The sequence below is a fragment of the Heterodontus francisci genome, chromosome 3 (assembly GCF_036365525.1).
Source record: "Heterodontus francisci isolate sHetFra1 chromosome 3, sHetFra1.hap1, whole genome shotgun sequence".
Lineage (NCBI taxonomy): Eukaryota > Metazoa > Chordata > Chondrichthyes > Heterodontiformes > Heterodontidae > Heterodontus > Heterodontus francisci.
The window spans coordinates 120,478,718-120,499,426 of record NC_090373.1 but is presented as its reverse complement, the minus strand read 5'-3'; the positions used below and the strand labels follow the sequence as shown (position 1 = coordinate 120,499,426).

Genomic DNA, 20,709 nt, shown 5'->3' with positions numbered 1-20,709 from the left:
GGTTCTTTTTGCCAACCAAAACTGCAGTTCCATAATCAATCGTGTTGCATATGCTTCATTTTACAAGTCTTGCATTCCCACAGTGAAGGTCCGTGCCAACAACAGAACCTCATTAAATTGGGATAAAAGTTAATATTGCTGCAATTAAAGATGTAGGATAAATTACTTCATATGTGCTTAAAATACTTACAAATAGCTGTTGAGGCCTAGAGTTTCCGCTGCATTTGCAGCCACGTACATCCGAATTTGGGTTGAAATGATTGTGGAATTTTGGGCATAGGTGACTACGTGTGTAACTACAATACCTCCAGTCTTCCCAATCTTTTATGTCTGTCGATCAAAATGTCAGTTCACACAACTGGCCACACATCTGACTCTCGTGAGTATTCTCCAGTTGCTCTTTGTGGGACAGCGGGTGGCCTATCAGCGTTGTGACCAGATTTTCAGGAGCAGCAGGAAACTATCGTTTTTCTGAACTTTTAATTGCCATTTTTAAATATGAAAAAAACCATCCTAAGATGTGCTCTGTGCTTGCTGTTTTTAGTTTATTTTTATGCTATAAGTCTTGTCAAAATTTAATTCGCAAAGCTTCCCGATTGCAGATTTCGAAACAGGCTGTGCTTGGTGTGCAAGAATGATTGTTAACTGAGTTGAAACTTAAATTTTAATACTCAACAAAGAAATATACTGATGTGGATTTGACATTTTCCTTGAATGCCGACTGTTTACACTGATTCATGCCCATTTATGCCAATTTTAAGTTAGAACGTATTCCATTGGAATTGGACAGATACTTGGGTATAGCATGTCATCAGCAGAATGAGGGTGTATTTTCAGGTCTGACTTTTGGGGTTACACCCAGGGAAGAAACTCCAGGCCGAAGTATCCTCTATCCAGTATTGAACATGCAAAAGGCCTACTGTTTACCATGAATGGCTTCATATGGGATAAAGAAAGCCAGGTAATGCTTTGTGAAGGTAAAGCCAAAGAGAAACTGCAGCTCTTCTCTAATCTCTCCCAGTCAAGCAAGTTTTCTCTGGCTTTATATTCGGATAGATCTCGCACAGACTGAGGCAGCAATCATTGTAATACCTTTGTGGGAAGTCTGTTAGCTTTAAGGAACTTAATTTGTTATATTGCAGTAATACTGTAACTATATTTTGGGACATGGACACTCTAATGGCCTCCCTAGTCCACATACCCACATTTTTTACACTTCCATCCATCGCTGTTCTCTATCAAGCACTGAGTAGAAACTGAGTTGGCAAAAATATGGTCTTCCATTGCTGACAGAACAAGGTATAACTCAGCAAATTTCTATTTAAAGCTGCAGCCGGCAAGGAGAGAACTGCACATTTGTCAATCTCTACAGCCTTTAAATGTGAAAGCGCCTTTAGTCTTCTACAGTATTCTATGTAATGACTGCAGTAGATTTGAAAAGGAACTTTTAGGACCTCATTAGCTGAACAACAGGAGAAGATCTCTTGTGATCAATAGGCCTTAAAAACAATTGCATATTATATTACCAGATTAGCAGTTATATTTGCTGCAAGGGATGCACTTTGATTTTGGCTTTTCAGTAAGGGACTGAAAATATTACAGAACCATTTCAGAAATAGGAAAAGCTGACTTTGCTAACTAGCCTTCTCCCTTTTTCTTGATCTTCCTACTTTTTTCACCATATTCTATAATGGCCTGTTTCTCCAGAGACACCCCAATTATCTCTTGAAAATCTTTATACTGTTATGACCAGGTGAGAAAGGTGTCTAAGGGTCTTTCACAGCCTTCACCTGGTCTTACTGTAACAGGGTTTAATTTTTAAACAGTGTTTTGAGCTCCACCTTGGTGAATCCTTGCTCACCGCTTTCCAGTTACAAGGCAAAGAAATGAGCACAAACAGGCTTTCTTAGATTTAAAGAAGAAAAATGAAATTTATTAAAACTTAAACTCTAATTCGGTTAATGCCTGCAGGTACACGCCGCGCCCCACGCTAGTATGCATACGAGATACGCACATGCAATTAGAGACAGAAAAGAGCCGAAGAAAAATAGTGGAAAGGTTTGAGGCAATCTCTGAAGAAGATTTTTTGTTACTGTACTTCGAGCTGGCTGTAGTCCTTGCTTGTAGGTAGATCTTGCTTTTTGTGGGGCCCAGTATTATTCCTAAACCTTGTTCACTGTAGGAGACTTTTCTCTCTCAGGATTCATATGACTTCAATGGAGTCTGACGCTGGTGAGAACGAGATGAGAGCAGACAGGAGAGAGGTCTTTTCCAGTCCAGGAGCAAACAGCTTTCTTTGAGTTCAAATTCTGTTTCTTCAATTTAAAACTCCCCTAGTTGGCCAGCAGGTGGTCATGTGACTGACTGACTGGTTTGACCAGGTCTCTTCTGTGTATTGGGAGCATTTTAGCAGTTAACCTGGAATGCTAGCTTCTCCACCTTCAATGTCTGGTAATCAAAAGTCCATTGTGGATTAAATTGGAGCAGGGAGTGGCCCCTTTGTCCATTCCAAGTACTGTCTGTTACTATGCAAATGTCTTTCCAGTCAAGGGTCTGGTGTTTTTAAAAAGCAAGTTCTTTCTTTACTCCAATAACAGTTTAAAAATCAATGTTCATGTAGCGAAATTAATGTGTCTCATTCTTGGCAGGTGAGGGCCTGCATGACAATACTATTTGATCTAATTAATTTCTATGATAAATTATTCTATATGTTGTGAATATCAAACCAGTTCCATTCAGGATACAGTGGTCACTTGGACATTCTAAACAAACTTGACCATTTCTGTAATTTTTTGTGCCAATTGCTTGCTGTTATAACTATCAATTTCTGTTGGTAGTTAAACATGCTTGGTGGATTTGGGCCATCCAGTTGAATTTCTAATATTGAACTAAAAATGTCAAATAGTTAAAAAGAATGTCTTTCAATATTGTCTCATGATGAGCCCTTGTTGATTAACAGTGCTACATGGAGCTGAACCCCTACCATTTTACACTGCGGCCCACGCAATGAATTGGTGTTTACAATGCGCACAAGGAGTGGCGTACCTACATGGCATGAAACCTAAGGCTTTAATCCACAGGGACCTCAAACCACCAAAGTAAGTTCTTTGTTAATAGATACAAGTATGGCAGTTATTATAGATTGTAACCATGAGTAACGTTATTATGATATGCATAAGATGAGAAATACCAGATTGGGGCACGCTAGAGAGAGCTTTACTTAGTATCTAGCTTATCATATGCGTTAGTGAGAATGCTTAATGTTGCCATCCGATTGTCAAAATGGAAAGAATTCCATTCCTCAGCACAAGAAAAAGATTGTCTGAACTATGGCCAAACCTGACCCTACCAAATAAGATGCCATCAGACATTCACAAAATTACTGTGCACCCCAGTGACCAACCTTGCCTCCTTTACTGAGACCTTGCAACAGTCAAGACCCTCTTGAGCTTCATCCTAATCAGCCTGTAGGTGCATCCCACTGGGTGAGAACAGGAGGATCCCTCCGCCCAATGTGGATTGGGGCACTGGAAGAAAGCTGAAAAGATTATGCATTTCCATGAGAAATTATTCTAAATTTGGCCCCTGTTCTTCGTTTGTTCTGAGCAGCAGGATGGTATTCTGTCATTAGCCTCTACATAAGCATTGCCCAAGCACCAGAAGCGCACTCTGCCTTGCCTCTGTCGAACCACTAGTGACATAATTAAACCTACCTAGTGCTAGCACAGTGCACAATGCTTGATGTAAATACCTTAGTTGCTGTGTGACATCAGTTGCTTGATAGGATCAGTCACTAGTGCTCATCTGCTGCTGAAACCCTCATCCATGCTTAGTTACCTCTAGACTTGATTATTCCAATCGATTCCTGGCAGGCCTCCCATGTTCTATCTTCTTGGGCTTGAGGTCATCCTAATCTCTGCCCATGTCCTAACTTGCACCAAGTTCCGTTCACCCGTCACTCCTGTGCTCGCTGTAAGCAATGCCTCCTTTTTTTTTCTTGAAAGAAAAATTCTCATCCTTAATCTCTCCACGGCCTCGCTCCTCCCCATCTCTGTAACCTCCTCCGCCCTACAACCCTCCAAAATCTCTGCATTCCTCCAGTTCTGATCTGTTGAGCAGCCTCAGTTTTAATTGCTCCATTATTGGTGGCTGTGCCCTCAGCTGCCAAGGCCCTAAGCTCTGGAATTCCCTTCCTAATACTTCTGTGACTCAACCGCTCTTTATTCCTTTACGATGCTCATAATACCTACCTTTTTGATCAAGCTTTTTGCCACCTGCTGTAATATCTCTGTGGCTTGGTGTCAAATGTTGCTTTATAATGCTCCTATCAAGCACATTAGGACATTTTATTACATTAAAGGTGCTATATAAATACAAGTTACTCTTGTTGGGTTTGGTGATTTCAGTCTCCGTCTTATCTCTCAAATAAAAGCAAAATACTGTGGATGCTGGAATCTGAAATAATCAGAACTAATGAAAGGTCACAAACCTGAAACACTCTCTCGTCACAGATGCTGCCAGACCTGCTGAGTATTTCCAGCACTTTCTGTTTTTATTCCATCTCATCTCTGCTTGCCTCCTCCTTTACCCTATCCTTCCATTATGAACTCTCCAGTCATATTCCTGACCACACTATTTCATATGGCCTCTCTACTTCCATGGTCTCGATCACGGCAAGACCATCTCTAACTATTTCCTTGCATCTCCTCATCCCCTACTGTCTTCCACTTCCTTCCATGGCCGCCTTGGAAAAGAAACTCCTTCAAGTGACTTACGGCATCAAATTCCCAACTGTCTAGCCTTTAAAGAACCATTCACCATGAAATAAATGCAGTAAGAGCTGGAAATACTCAGCACGTCTGGCAGCATCTGTGGCAAGAGAAACAGTTAATGTTTCAAGTCGATGACTTTGCACCAGAACCCACCATGATATTTCTGCAGCCATCAATTTGCTCAACTACTCCACCTTTAACACCCTTGTCTCCAGCAAAATCTTGATTCTACCCCATCCCTTGCGTTTCCCCAGTGCAGCCCCCATCTTCAGTCCGAAAGTTCAAGGATTCACAGACCTGAACATGTGTGGGTCACAACTGGTTTAGCCATCCCTCACTAGATACGGCTGGATCACATCAAGTGCTATTGGGCCTTATTCTCCTGTGCCAAAACTGCATACTACTCCAGAATCATTTGAAAGAGCAAAGATAGTCCCCTTTCTCCATAACCAACTATCCCTTTAAACCTCTCTCTCTACCCCCTCAATTCTCGCTTCCAAGACCTATCTTCTCAGCTGCTTCTGCTGATTTTTATTTTTCTCCCTTCCCCAGTAAATGAAACTTCTACCCAGACTTCCCCGAACTAAACCTTAGTCCACATCTTCCTCTAGTTTCTCGCTTATCTTCCCTCATGCCCTCTCTGCGCTTATCTTGTCCATCAGACCCACCTCCTGGCTCCCATGTCAGATGACAATGGAAATGGTTCCCTGTCTTCAAACCAAAAACTCACCTAATCCCCTCTGTCCTTACAAACATCTCCACCACTATCCCCCTCCCAGCCATTTCTTTTCAAGTCTCGAACATTTTTCCAGTAGGAAGATTGAAGCCATCTACTGCCCCTGCACAAAAGCTGCACCCTTGCAACCAAATCTAAGCCCCACTTCCCCTCTTCAACCATTGTCCTAAGCTTAACCAGACTTTTCACAACCTTGCTGACCTTTTCAACTCTATTCAGAGCTTCTGACTTCAAACTGAGCTTCATGCATCACAAAGATTACCTATTTCCATCTCTCTAATATCAGTCATCTCCACTCCCTGTCTGAGCCCATCTGCTGCTGAAACCCTTATAACTCCAGACTCAACCATTCCAGTCCTTTCCTTGCTGACTTCCCACATTCAAAAACTTCCTCATCCAAAACTTTGCTGTCCATATCCTATCTTGCACGATCCCAGTCACCTATCGCCCCTGTTCTTGGTGACTTGCATTAGTTTCTGGTCCCTGAACATCTCCAATTTAAATTTCTTTTCCTTGCCTTTAAATCCCTTCACAGCCTCATCTTGTCATACATCTGTAACCTCCTTCAGCTCTCCCTCCCACTTGAGCAGTGTGTCTCTGACTTTAACCTTTTATGTATCTCCGCCGTCCTTCACCCTGCCATTGATAGCCATGCCTTCAGCTGCCTAGGCCCCATGTTCTGGAATTCCCTGCCGAAGCTGCTCCACACCCCTCTGCACTGAGCCCTTCCTTAAAATCCACCTGTTTGACCAACTTTCTGGTTATCCCACATAATACCTTTTCCTTTAGCTTGGTGTCTATTTCTAAATACACTTCTGTGAAGTACATTGGGATATTTTGGTCGTTAAAAGTGCTGTATAAATGTAAGATGTCATTTTTGTTGTTTGTAGTCCTGGGCATTCAATAAAATGTATTGTCATAATGTACATGTATGATATACCAAGTACAACGATTGATATTTCTGTTGCGCTCATCACATACACAAAGACATCCCAAAGCACTTTACTGGATGCCGAGTGAGAAGGAAAATTAAACCAGATGAGTAAAGAGTTAAGGTGGGGTGGGGGCTAAGCTCTAGTTGGAGTAAAGGGTTTTTAGGTGGCTGTTGGAATCAGAAATAGGTCTTGAAATCAGTTTACTGTGTATGGGATAAGGAGAAAAGTTATGGAAATATTTGAGTTAGTATGGGTGGAGTCATGAACTGCATCATTCTGAATGAGTTGTCATTTATGGAGTGTGAATTATTCTAGGAGAGCATTAGGTGAACCTTAAATGATCAGCATGGATTAGAGTTTCTCCAGTAGTGATAAGGAAGGTAGGGGCAGAGATGTGCAGTGTTGGAGTTGGGGGGGAAAAATAGTTCTTGGTAATGGAACAGACCAAAGTGTGCATTTTCACATCTGGGATTACCTATAGGACTATTCGAAATGTGTGTGTTTTTTTAATTTAATTGAACAGGTTTAATACAGAGATGTGTGAGGTGATGCATTTTGGCAGAAGGGATAGGGTGAGGCAATATAGACTTAATAGCACAGATCTAAAGAGTGTGCAGGGGCAGAAGGACCTGGGGGTGCATGTACATCGATCTTTGAAGGTGGCAGGACATATTGAATGGGTGGTTAGCCTAGCACATGGGATGTGGGACTTCATAAATAGAGGCATTGAGCACAAAAGCAGGGAAGTTATGGTGAACCTTTTTAAAGCTCTAGTTAGGCCCAGCTAGAGTATTGCATCCAGTTCTGGTCATTACACTTTAGGAAAGATGTAAGGGTCCTTGAGAGGGTGCAGAGGAGATTTATCTGAATGGTTCCAGGGATGGGGAATTTTAGTTAAAAGGTTAGGTTTGAAAAACTAGGGTTGTTGTCCTTGGAGCAAAGGAGATCGAGGAGAGATTTGATGGAAGTGTCCAAAATTATGACAGGCTTCGATAAGGAGAAAAACTGATGGTACAAGGAGCAGGGGTCACAGGTTGAAGGTTTTGGGCAAGAGATGCAGGGGGGAATGTGAGGAAGGACTTTTTGATACAGCATGTGGTAATGACCTGGAACACTCTGCACACAAGGGTGATGGAAGAGGAAATTGAATGGGCACATGAAGGAAGTAAACTTGTAGGACTATGGGGATCAAGAGGGGAAGTGGGACTGATTGGATTGCTCTGCGGAGAGCCCACATGGATTCGATGGGCCGAACAGCCTCCTTCTGTGCCGTAAATGACTCATAACTTTTAAGGAGAAACTCATCCTGCACTGCTCATTTCAATTTGGCTCATCTAGCATCACTCTTGCCTCTGAGCCAAAAGATTGAGTTTGCTTCTGTTCCCAGAATTTAAGTACATAATTTAGATTGACACTCCAGTGCAGTAATGAGGAAGTGCTGCATTCTTGGAGGCAGTATCCTCCTGCTGGAACTTAAATGTCTGCCTGATCTGATGCTTTAAGTGTGGACATTAATTATCCCATTGCATTAGCTGAAGACCAATAGTTCCGTGTGCTGGCCAATAAATAGCTTTGTCAAAAACAGATGAACTGAGCATTCATCATACTTTTATTTATAGGATCTTGCTGTGTGTAATTGGTTGCCATATTAGCATATGTAATAGTGACTAGACTTCTGTGTAGCGATTGTTTGTGAAGCACTTTGAGATTTTTGAGCGGTGATATTGTGCTGCCTTTTACAGCTATTGTTTTACATTATTAACATTTTTTATTGTGCTAAATACTGAAAAGCATGTTCTGAATCCCTGAATATAGATTGCTGATATTTCCAGTCCTGTGTTTTACTATGACAGCTTGCTGCTGGTTGCTGGTGGGACAGTTCTGAAGATCTGTGACTTTGGCACAGCCTGTGATATTCAAACTCACATGACCAACAACAAGGGAAGTGCTGCTTGGATGGCACCAGAGGTTTTTGAAGGTGAGCAATTGGGATTGAAATTTGTTCAGACATCACTTTACTTTTTACCCAAATGGTCCAGTGGGTAGAGGCATCACCAGCGGTAATAAGCCATAAGAATCAAAGACACAAGCCTTCATCCTTATTCTGTGCTGAGTTAATTGATCCAATGAGCCCACTGTAATTGTCCTTGAGGCCCAGATAAGCAGGGTTGGGATGGGGGTAGGGGGGGCAAGATGCTGAGTGGGGGAAGAGAATCAATTGGGTTTTCCACCATAGGCAGGATACATTGACTCCTGCTGGAAAGCATGCATGTATGGATATTTCACTGTATAGGATCACGCCTGAAAAGTGGCTACTTAGTTCAATTTGAATTGTCCCTCCTTCAGGAGAGGAAGGGAGAAAATTCTAACACAAAACAGGCAAATTTAGTAGTTGGCTCTGATATTGGATTCTCGTGAAACTAGTTTAGGCCAGGGTCAAAAATGAATTCTACAGACAGATGTATGCTGATGCAGTCTGTCTTGAATAGGGACAGATTAACATGCAACATGGTTGTTTTGTTTCATTCAATTTAATTGATCTGATGAGAGAACATTTATCTTTTGAAAAAGGTTTAACTAGAGATTTTGGAAACAGTAATTCTACATATTAATTGCCATTAAAAGTGGGTTCCAAGAAACCTCTCCTAGATAATATTAGGACTGGATTCGAGTACCAGGACTACCTCACCAGGAAATCTCACTCTGCTTCTCTTCTGGTCTCTGGCCTTAACCCCGGAATTACAGTACCACTTCAGTGCCAGTACAAAATGGAAATCTTTGCACTCTAATGCTCGACTAACTGTATAAATAGACTCTAATCCTGCTGAGTATGGATAAAGCCACATTTAACAAGACCAAGTGCTGGATCCCAAGCCTTTTTTTTTAACTGGACAGCTTAAGTGCTTAGTATTGGCATTGGTACAGAGATAGATAATTCCATTTGCCAACAGTAACAGTCCTCGCCTTTATTAAGCAGAGCAGATATTTTTGGAAAATCTTTACTCAAGTAGAACATAAGAAATAGGAGCAGGAGTAGGCCATTTGGCCCCTCAAGCATGCTCCACTATTCAATAAGATTGTGGCCTCAACTCCACTTTCCTGCCTGCCCCCTTGACTCCCTTGTAGAACAAAAATCTGTCTAATTCAGCCTGAAATATATTCAATGACTCTGCCTCCACTGCTCTCTAGGGTAGAGAATTTCAATGATTAATGACCTTCTAAGAAGAAATTCCTCCTCATTTTGTTTTAAATAGGAGACCCCTTATTCTTAAGCTAGTTATTGATTCCCCCATGAGAAGAAACATCCTCTCAGCATCTACCCTGTCAAGCCCCTTCAGAATCTTGTATGTGTCAATAAGGTCACCTCATTCTTCTAAACTCCAATGAGTATAGGCCCAACATGTTCCATCTTTCCTCATAAGACAACACCTTCATCCCCGGAATCCACCTAGTGAACTTTCTCTGAACTGCCCCCAAGGCAAGTATATCCCTCCTTAAATAAGGAGACCAAAACTGTATGCACTACTCTAGGTGTGGTCTCATCAATACCCTGTACAGTTGTAGAAAGACTTCCCTACTTTTATACTCCATCCCCCTTGCAAATGGAAAGTAAAACTGGGTCAAATGTGCAGAAATGATAGATGCAACATATTGTCAATGTATTAGTCGTGCTGAAACACCCTTGCAGATCTTAATGGGTTAAGCTTAAAATAATTTTATTTTTACTCAATCTAGCACCTTATTGTGATGCTGTCAGTGACTGTTGAATTTGTGTCACAGGTAGTAATTATAGTGAAAAATGTGATGTCTTCAGCTGGGGTATTATTCTTTGGGAAGTAATAACTCGCCGAAAACCTTTTGATGAAATTGGTGGCCCTGCATTTCGCATCATGTGGGCTGTCCACAATGGTAAGCTTATATTTGAAAAATGTTCTCTTGTCTTACTCTTGATTTGGCATTATTACGGTAACTGAGTTTGGAAGCCTCACCTGTTCTGATGGTAACTGTGATATTCTTGCATCTGTACTATTGGGAAATTATAGAATTAAGTTAAACTTGATGCAAATTCATTTAATATTTTGAATTTAGCGGAATTATTTAGTGTATAAATTTTGAGAGAATTTTCATTTGTATCGCATTTTTCATGACCTCAGCATGTCCCAAAGCCCTCCAAAAGATCCAGAGCCAGAGGACACTGATTTAAGGTGATTGGCAAAAAAAGCAACCGGGACATGAGGAAAAAAAATTTTACGCAGCAAGTGGTTAGGATCTGGAATGCACTGCCTGAGAGTGTGGTGGAGGCAAATTCAGTTGAGGCCTTCAAAAGAGAATTGGATAATTATCTGAAGAGAAAAAATTTGCAAGACTGCAGGCAAAAGGCTGGGGAGTGGGACTGGGTGAGTTGCGCTTGCACAGAGCCGGCATGGACACAGGGGGCCGAATAGCCGCCTCCTGTGCTGTAACCATTCTATGATTCTAAGTATTATCAGTGTTGTAATGTAGGAAACAAGGCAGCCAATTTGCACACAGCAAGTTCCCACAAACAGCAATGAGGTAAATGACCAGATAATCTAGTTTTTTGATGTTGGATGAGAGATAAAGATTGGCCAGGACATCAGGGAAGAGCTCCTCTACTGTTCTTCAAATACTGTCATGGGATCTATTGCGTCCAACTGAGAAGGCAGATGGTGCCTCGATATAGTGGTTCATCTGAAAGTCGGTCCCACCCTTAGTGTAGCTCTCCTCAACTGCACTGGAGTGTCAGCCTAAATTATATGCTCAAGTCTCTGGAGTGAGACTTGACCCCATAACCTCATGTCTTCAAGCTAATAGTGCTAGCACTGTGCCAAAACTGACACTTTCTTCTTTCTTGTATCTTGTACAACTGTTTATAATGATGCAATAAGTGTTTTGAGATGTGGGTTCTTGATTTTGCAAGGCAGGGAGGAAATGTGCCATGCCATGTCAGTATTGCCAACCTCCAAAGTGCATGAATCCTGAAATGGCACGACATGCTCCCTTTGTGCAGGTACTGTACTCCCTTTGAATTTTCGTACTGTTTCAGGATTCCAGTATTTTTGCAGTACTACTAGAAAAATTGTCTGTTTGCTATTCAGCATTTACTTAAAATTTAAAATGTTCTTTGCCCTGATCATGACTAAGTAAGAATTTAATCTCAAAGATAAATCGGGAATTTGCCACTGCCATTGGGTATCCAGGCAATTTTACTTTGTATATTCACATTGTTTCATCTGACAAAGGTGGTGCAGCATTTTAAGAATAAACAATTGTCCATAATTGAAATAAGTGACCTAATAAGAATAAGAGTCCAGTATTGGATTTAATAAATAATTTAGATGTACTTCAACAACATTAGTAGCTGTCTGTGAAGTCCCTAGGAGTCTAAACTTGTTTCTCAAGCTCAAGAATTACTTTGTTTTAAAAGAAGGAATGTCAGAACTTCAAGTCTCACAATATAACTACGAAAGGTGACAGGGCTGCAATGTTAGAGCTCAACTTTTCCTCATTGTTCCCCCACAGAAGATCCTAATTCATATCTGGAGGGTGGGAAAGGAGAGAATCGGGGGCATATACAGTCACGCCACTCTTACACCTTCTAGTGGCCAGTTATATTTTGGCATTGACTGTGATCAGAGAACAGATTACTTCCCTCAAATTCATTGAACTATTTGTGGTACTTTGAAAATTGGCAGGACAAGAGACATGAGATAAAATATCTTGATATAACTTATTTGTTAACATTTAGTGTCTGCAAAGTTAACCCAGTAAAAGGTTTGAAAAACATTTCATACACTCGAGGTTCTCAATTATCTTTATATTCATATTCATTTGAGCATAAGTTCAGCACTTTAAGGATATGCTTACACTGCAGCTGGCATTTAGAGGTGAAAAGCACATTCTGCTTTGCTCTGGAGTATCCAGGCCCTGATTTGCATAACATACTTATCGTCATTGTGTAGCTAAACAGCTTTATACCAAAGCTGCAATTAAAGAGTAATTGTAGTTTAAGGCCATAAGAATAGATTCTGCTTACAAAAATAATTTAAAATAATTTAAGTTCATGGTTATGCCTTTTTGATCATAAAATGTATGGGTTTACTTAGACACTTTGTGGGGAGTCAAATCCATTGTACATTGCTTGAGGAACAGGCTCGAGGGGCTAAATGGCCTAGTCTCGTTGGCCGTAATTGAACATAGGACCTGGATTTTTTTTAAAGATATCCTCACAAAATGCACTGTAAATGAGGTTTAAACAGTTATGTGGTAGTTAATGCTATACATATGAAAGCAATATTATTCTGATTTCATTGAAAATTTCCTTCCAGAAGTACTGTATAAATACCTTCCTGAACTTTGTTTTCCTTGACAAAAATTGGCAATGCTGATTCATTGCAAGAAAAAATATGCTGACTTGCTCAATAAAAGATTATTGTTAAAATCTCTTGAATGAAGGGGCAAGCCTTGGCAAAATAATTTTGTAAAATCTCACATGAAGAGCAAGACTACTTGTGCAAGGAACCAACTCCATTAAAAGCTGTAATCAGCAGAACGGAAAAATGATTACCCAGTATTTTATCCAAGGCTGTCTACATACAGGGAGTGCTTCGTTATTGGGAGTCAATGTTCCAGTGTATTTACCAAAAACAGAAACATCTAGTTTTAAATAGTTTAAGTCCTGCTTCTGCAACAACTTTTTAAATTTTGTGCAGAGGGGGAGAAAGAAGATTGCTTCAAATTTTTTCCTTGATAAATCCAGATTGATTTAAAAATGATACCACTATATGCATTGTTAAGACAGTAACTTCAAACTGTATTTTATGATACAAGATTTTGTTTCTGCTTCATTGTTTGCCTTACCGATTTTGGTGAAAGTGGTGACAATGTGGAACTTGCTACTATGTATTGTGGTTGAATCAAATAGCATAGATGCATTCAAGGGGAAGCTGGATAAGTACATGAGGGAGAAAGAAATAGAAAGATATGTTGATGGGGTGAGATGAAATAAGGTTGGAGCGTACTTCCATGGAGCATAAACAACCAAATCTAGGGAAATTCTTCCAACTCTATACATTTCTTTTTTCCCTCACTCACCCCTTCACTAAAAAATGTTGAACTTCTCATTTAGGAAATTAGAATGAAGAATTAATTTTTGCAATTTTTGTTCAATGGCAGTAATACTTTGATGCTGGGCTATAATTTTGGTATTGTAAAATTGATCAAATAATATGTCTTAAATCTATTAGGATTTTTTCGGATTTGTTCCATTAATGTTGTTTTAGGTACTCGACCACCTCTAATCAAAAATCTGCCTAAACCTATTGAGAGTTTAATGACTCGCTGTTGGTCGAAAGATCCTGCACAACGCCCCTCAATGGAGGAGATAGTAAGGATAATGACTCATTTAATGAAGGTAAGGTTCTACATTTAAGGTTTAGTACCAACGATGTTCCAATAGCATATATGTTCAAGCATATCTGATGGCATGCTTTTTTACTTAACTGCTATTAATAAATGTAGGGTACTTCACATCGGAGCACAGGAATAGAAGTTCTAATGTTCGCTTAATTTATGCGCTCACTCGAGTGGAGTGTGAATCCATAATCCTCTGCCTAAAGTTAAAGGTGCCACCAACTGAGCTGAATTATCCCTTTAATGATCTGTTGTGCTATTTGAGAAGGGTGTGTCGAAATGATGGTTGAGCGGTGGCATACTTCAGTCTTCAGGCAAAAGCTTGAATTTCCTTTGTTCTGTTTGCAACCTTGATCCTGATGCAGTCAGGATCAAAACATCTGGGATCGCTCTGAGCATGTTGCCCCTGGAGTTCTGAATCATACTGTTACAACCAGGTGAGAAAGGTGTCTAGGGGTCCCTCTCAGCCTTCATCTGGTCTGTAACAGGGTTTTATTTTAAACGCACCCATGTTTTTAGCTCCCCCTTGGTGAATCCTTGTTCACCGCTTTCCAATTATGAGGCAAAGAAACCAGCACAAACAGATTTTCTTGGGTTTAAAGAAGAAAGGTTTAAATTTATTAAACTTAAACTCTAATTCGGTTAATACCTATGGATACACGACGCGCCCACGCTAGCATGCATACATGGTACACACATGCAGATAGAGACATAACTGAACAGAAGAAATAAAGTGGAAAAGTTTGAGGCAATCTCTGAAGAGGGTTTTTGTTACAAATCTTCGAGCTCACTGTAGAGTCCTTGATTGTAGGTAGATCTTGCTTTTCGTTGGGGCCCAGTATTCTTCTTAAACCTTGTTCACTGTCGGAGACTTTTCTCTCTTGGGGTTCGTGTGTCTTCAGTGGATTTGGAGTTTGGTGAGAAAGAGATGGGAGCAGACAGGAGAGGCTGTGGCGAGCCAGCCAGGAGAGGTCTTTTCAGTCCAGGAGCAAACAGACACCCTTTTTCAAACTCTGTGGCTAGTTCAAAAATCACTGGATTTTTGCCTCATTCTTGGCAGGTGGGGGCCTACATGACCATGCTTAATATAATGTTGATGGGGTAATTTGTGAATATATCACCCAAAGCAACAGTCTGCTTTAATTCTTTCATGTTTAGTATTTCCCAGGAGCTGAAGAACCGCTTCAGTACCCATGCCACTACTCAGATGTGAGCCAGAGTAACTCTGCTACAAGCACAGGTATGAAACAATAATAATTTGAAAAGGGAAAGAAAAATAAGTTTCTTCAACTGTTTGCCACACTGCCTTATGGCAATGTATAATTAAAAAAAAGGAATAACAGATTTTCGTCAGTGTTCCAGTGGAAGCTTACTTACCATCCAGGATGCATGGTAATGAAATCTTTCTTTAACCAACTTCTGAGGTAGAACAACAGTCTCTTCAGCCTCGACTGTCAGATTCTCCTAACATTTTATGAAATTTTATGTAATAAGTGGCAAGGCCGATGTAGCAACAAGAGTTGAGAACAATTTTACATTGAAGAAGTGCTATCTGTGACAGAAACACACTACTATAAACCATCCTCTGTAATGTAAAGGACCTGATATTTGAAGACCCGATGATACTTTAGCGGGTCTCACAGGCTGATGCGGTTGGGTCTCCTTTTAAAAGTTTAAATCCACAGGGTCAGATTCCTTCCCTTTTAGCAGTGGAACTTATAGGTGTCTGCCCCACCCCACACCACACAGGCCTTTATTTAAGAGCAGTATCACTAGCTAAAGGAAGTATGTGAGAATATCACACAAAGATTGCAGCTATCTGCTTGAGCACGGCTCCCCATAAACCTCTTATGAGAGGTAGTTCAACAAAGATATTTTATGAATATGATTCTGGTGGTTGCGTGGTAAATGGGATCAAGAGGAGGTGCCAGAGTGAAAAGCCCATAGTCTAGTGCAAGTTCTGGTAACTCTGGTCAGCAAATAACTAACTGACATTGAACTTCTGGATGAAAGAGTCAGCGATGCCAACAATAGTCTTTATAAAAGTGTCCTACAGACATCAACAGATGATGCTTGAAAATTCATTGTTGGTATACTTTTTGGATTGATGTGGAACAAAAGGGGGACTACATTAACTCCTACATTCCTAGCATGAGTGCTGAGATATGTTTTATAAAAGTTGCTCAGGTTGGACACTGATGTGCGATAGGTTATCTTCACCTAATCCATAGGGTTTTGTGCTTTTGAACTTTGAAGTGTACCTGATCAAAGAGAAAGATATGGACTTTGTCTACAATCTGCTAAACAGGACCACGGTATCCGATCACTGAGTGAGTTTGGTACCCAGAATAGAGGTGAAGTGACAATATTTTAGTCATGCTTTATTCATAAAATCATGGAATGATGCAGCACAGAAGCAGGTCATTTAGTCAGTCATTCCTGTGCTGGGTATCGGCAGTCATAAATTGATTTTGTAGTCCTTACATCGAGGATAATGCAGCATTTGAATACTAGTGGCTGTCTTCCGTCTACCTGCTTGTAATTATTCAGTGCATGTTTATTTATGATTTTGGAAGTTAACTGTATTGTAGGGGATTTTTTGTTGACATCCAGGATATTAACAAGAACTAGGAATAAATTATGGGCAAATTTGCTTGTCACAAAATTAAACCTTTGTAACGACAACAATAACATAATAAAACATCCCAAGGTGCTTCACAGGGGCATTATAAGGCAAAATATGATACCAAGCTGCATAAGGAGTTATCAGGGCCAGTGACCAATAGCTTGGTCATTGATAGGTTTTAAAGAGTGTCTTGAAGGAGGGAAGTGAGTTAGAGAGGCAGAGCAGTTTAGGGAAGGAATTCCAGAGCATAGGGCTCAGGCAGCTGAAGGCACAGCCACCAATGATGGAGGGATTAAAATCAGGGATCCTCAAGAGCCCAGAATTAGAGGAATACAGATATCTTGAAGGGTTGTGGGGCTGGAGGAGATGTGGGAGAGGGAGAGAGGTGACGCCATGGAGGAATTTGAAAATAAAGAATTTTAAAATCGAGGCATTTCTTAACCAGAGCTAATGTAAGTCAGGGAGAGTGATGTGTGAATGGGACTTGGTGGTAGCAGAGCTTTGGATGATGCCAACTTTACAGAGGATAGAAAATGGGAGGCCAGCCAGGGGTGCGTTGGAATAATCAAGTCTAGATTATTTTTCTGGCTTCTATTCAAGATTTTTTGTCATGACATTTATAGTTTGTTGAATATATTTTAATCAGCTTGTAATGGAAAAGCTGATGTAACCCTTTTCCTCTGCTGCTTAATCCATTGATGGACCAATATAGCATAAAGATAAAAGTCTAGAACTGATGATAATCCCAGAATTTAACCAACTGCAAGTTGCTTAAATGTGTTCAAGGTGTTTGGTGTCAAAGCAGCGATTATTTAACGTTGAATTTTCTTCAAAGGAAGGAGCTTGAACCTGTTTAATTGTGTGTTTAAAACAATATTGGAACATTTCCTTGATACTTTTTCCTCAATTTTTTAAGTGCATCATTGAAATATTTACTTGTCTGAATACATTGAATAACAAATCACTTCCCATAGTTGCTGGCAGCCATCCCCTCCTCATCTAAGTGGCCAGTCTTCATGTGTACTAATCGTCGAATAGAGGGTAACATGGCTAAGCCCAACGTTATCCTTTTCCGACCGCCATATATGAACTTGTCAGCTAGGGTCATTGGATACCAATCAACAATGCAAACCCTGATTCATCCCCTTCCTCCACCTCAGTAAATCCACACTTTTCCCAACAGAGGCTAATTGTCGCACCCCAACTGCAGAAAATATCTAATTCAACACAGACCATGATTATGCTTTGATCTCTGGTCTGTGTGGTTATTGTCACCTCAAGCAGTGCATTTACCCACTATGTCACATAGAAAACTAGATTGACATGTTTTTAAATAAAGTACGTTCACAATTAGCTGATTAAATTTGCTAATTTGGACTGTAATATAAAACTTATTAAATATTAACAAAAGATTGCTGTACCAATTAAATGTAGCGCCACTTTGGTGATGAATACTACTGATTAAATTCTAAGTGTCTTCATGAATCCAATAGTGAGATTTATGGCAATATAATTCCACTATCTTTCTTCATTTAGTTCAATTTTAGTTTATATAAATTCGTTGGCCCTTTGAAAGGAGTGTATCTCAGTTGATGCATTGGGCATTTTGGAAACTAATGTCTGTCATGATTTGTGATCAGTTTGGAAGGTGAAGTTCTTTCTTCATTGTTTTTTGTTCTCTCTTCTCCCACCCACCAGCCAAAATACTCTCATAGAAGCCAAATTGCTTGTGGTTGCAGGAAGTGCTTTTCTTGAAAATCATATAAATTGTACTGATTGTTTGCTAGGATCTTTCTTGGAAATTACCTCTACAAATACCAGTAACAAGAGTGATGCTAATGCAGAACCTAGTGACTTACATGCAAATGCTACCAATGACACAATTAAACGTTTGGAATCGAAGCTGGCCCAGCAGCTTAAACTCCAGCCCAAGCAGGCGGTGAGTAAATTGTTCTCTTCAAGACTTTATTTCACCCAAGTTGAAAAGTCTCCATTATTTTTTTTTTTAAATCTATCTTTAATCTTAAGCAGCATATGAATATCAATGGCTTCTGCAGTGCCAAAGTTTAGTTTTTCTTCTCTACTGCTATGCTATTTACAATGACACAACGTATAAGCTCTGATGGGGGCAGGTTGGACTCGAGTTGAGGGATGTTAATCTTGTGGATTAGAAGCATTTCTGCACTTTCACTCACTGTCAGCATCAAGCAGTCACAGGTATACAGCAAAGCTCCCTCTAATGTGCTCCAACAATTTCTGCCTCCTAAGAGCACTGCATTTCACACACAGCTATCCTTGTGCCTTCTCTGAAAATTTGTTGGATTGTAGGTGTCTGACCTCTAAGCCTTGGATTGAGACTGTGCAAACTCATTTCACATAGAATCCTTATAGTTGACAGAGAAGGGTCAACTTTATCATGAAGCTCTGGATTCATACTCAAATGACTGTTGCACTATTCTCTTCATGCCAACATGTCACCAAGAGCCATCTATTTTATAATCTATGTATTTTCAGTGAGTAATATTTGTGAAGACTAACTACACAATTGCTACACGACTCTACAAAGGGTAATTAGTAATGCAATAAATTATAAAGTTAATGTTTTTATCCCAAGTGTTATTTAATAGTTCAGCATTGCATATGTCTGTATAATGTGATGAAAGGGAAACATCTAGAGTTAGTCTTGCCACTGTTTTCTAAAACTATTCAATTCCATATATAGAGCTCGATGCTATCTTACTCAATGTGTTGTAAAAGCTGTACCATAAACATACATTCTAACAATACGACTAAGTATGTAAAAAAGATAATTAAATGTACTTCTCTACAGTGTTTATATTAAAAAGGGTACAGAAAAAGCAACAAGCCTAATCCCAAGTGTAAAGGAGATGAGCTATGAGGAAAGATTAAAGAAGCTCTGGATTAGTGGAGCAGTATTATATGTATTATACTGAGGTGAGAGGAATGCACTGTCTTTTCTAGTTCCACTTCTCCACAAATCACAGCATATATTTAAATTTTTACCCAGTTAATCGATATGGTCAATCATATACTCTACGCTTTATCCCCAAATAAAATACACCAACCAGGTTTCTTCAATAAACAACAAAACTATCAATTTTTTATAAAACAAGACTTATCTGGTAACGAAGCAAAGCATCAACACACCAATTTGAAATATGAAAATTCCCTTTTTAAATACCCCCCCACCCCACTGACATACACTCAACGGTTAACTAAAAAATAGAGATTTTTCTCTGCAGAGCTCTTCTACAAAAAAAAACAAAAAATTTAATACTTTAGCCAAATGCTTGCTAATTCTTGAAGAAAAAAGACAAGATATGGAAGGATGTCAGTTGTCCCTTTTGGTCTGGTGTCTGGGTATACACAAACAGATCACTGGGATCTTTTCTGGATCAGTTTGTTCTGGAGATATCAAGAAGTAATCTGGTAGGCTTTCCAAGAGAATTGTTGTATCAGGGGTTTCAGTTATCCCACTCTGGATTCACAGGCTTTTTCAGAGGTTGAAAAAGAGGAGCTGACACACTGGATTTCTCCAGCTCTCTTAGAGAGGTGCAGGAAAGATGAGCTAGGTGTTTTTGCCCTTGGCAGGTTGATCTCCAACAGCTTTTCAATACAGTCCACACCCCAACTGAACCAAAATATTTCAAAAATGAAACCCCAAACAGCAAGTCAGAACCTCCTGACCACTATAAATTGTGACATGTCACTTCTCTGTAAGCATCTCCCCCAAGTCACCAAATTGTCTGTTTATTGAGCTTAAGGCATGTGACAGACAGTGAAGGTTTCTTTTCAGTTTTCACAAATAAACCAATGTCCATAATTCTGAAATATGAGTTCTCAAAGAAAAAAAAATTAAAAATAGAAGCACTTTCATAAAGTAGACAAAATAATAGTATACCAATGCATGCAGTGAGTATGGAATCACCGCAGATACTCAAAAGGGAGGAAACGATTTCAAGTAAATAGAAGACATCTTGAGTAATTAGCTTGCATTAATGCAAATATTAGTGATGGAATTTAATATTTACAAGTGTGAGGTGATGCATTTTGGCAGAAGGAATAGGGAGAGGCAATATATACTTAAAGGCACATTTCTAAAGAGTATACAGGAACAGAGGGGCCTAGGGGTGCATGTGCATAGATCTTTGAAGGTGGAAGGACATATTGAGAGAGTGGTTAGTAAAG

General features: G+C 39.9%; 1 protein-coding gene across 3 annotated transcripts in view; it reads left to right on the top strand.

Moving 5' to 3' along the window:
• Window positions 1-20,709, top strand: part of map3k7 (mitogen-activated protein kinase kinase kinase 7) — a 137,194-nt gene that overhangs the window by 67,625 nt on the left and 48,860 nt on the right. For all 3 annotated transcript variants that reach the window (XM_068025779.1, XM_068025777.1, XM_068025772.1), the window contains 6 exons: window positions 2,960-3,098; window positions 8,297-8,421; window positions 10,224-10,352; window positions 13,745-13,875; window positions 15,033-15,114; window positions 18,288-18,439. In XM_068025779.1, coding sequence (XP_067881880.1) covers window positions 2,960-3,098; window positions 8,297-8,421; window positions 10,224-10,352; window positions 13,745-13,875; window positions 15,033-15,114; window positions 18,288-18,439 — 758 coding nt within the window. The remainder of the gene's footprint in view (window positions 1-2,959; window positions 3,099-8,296; window positions 8,422-10,223; window positions 10,353-13,744; window positions 13,876-15,032; window positions 15,115-18,287; window positions 18,440-20,709) is intronic.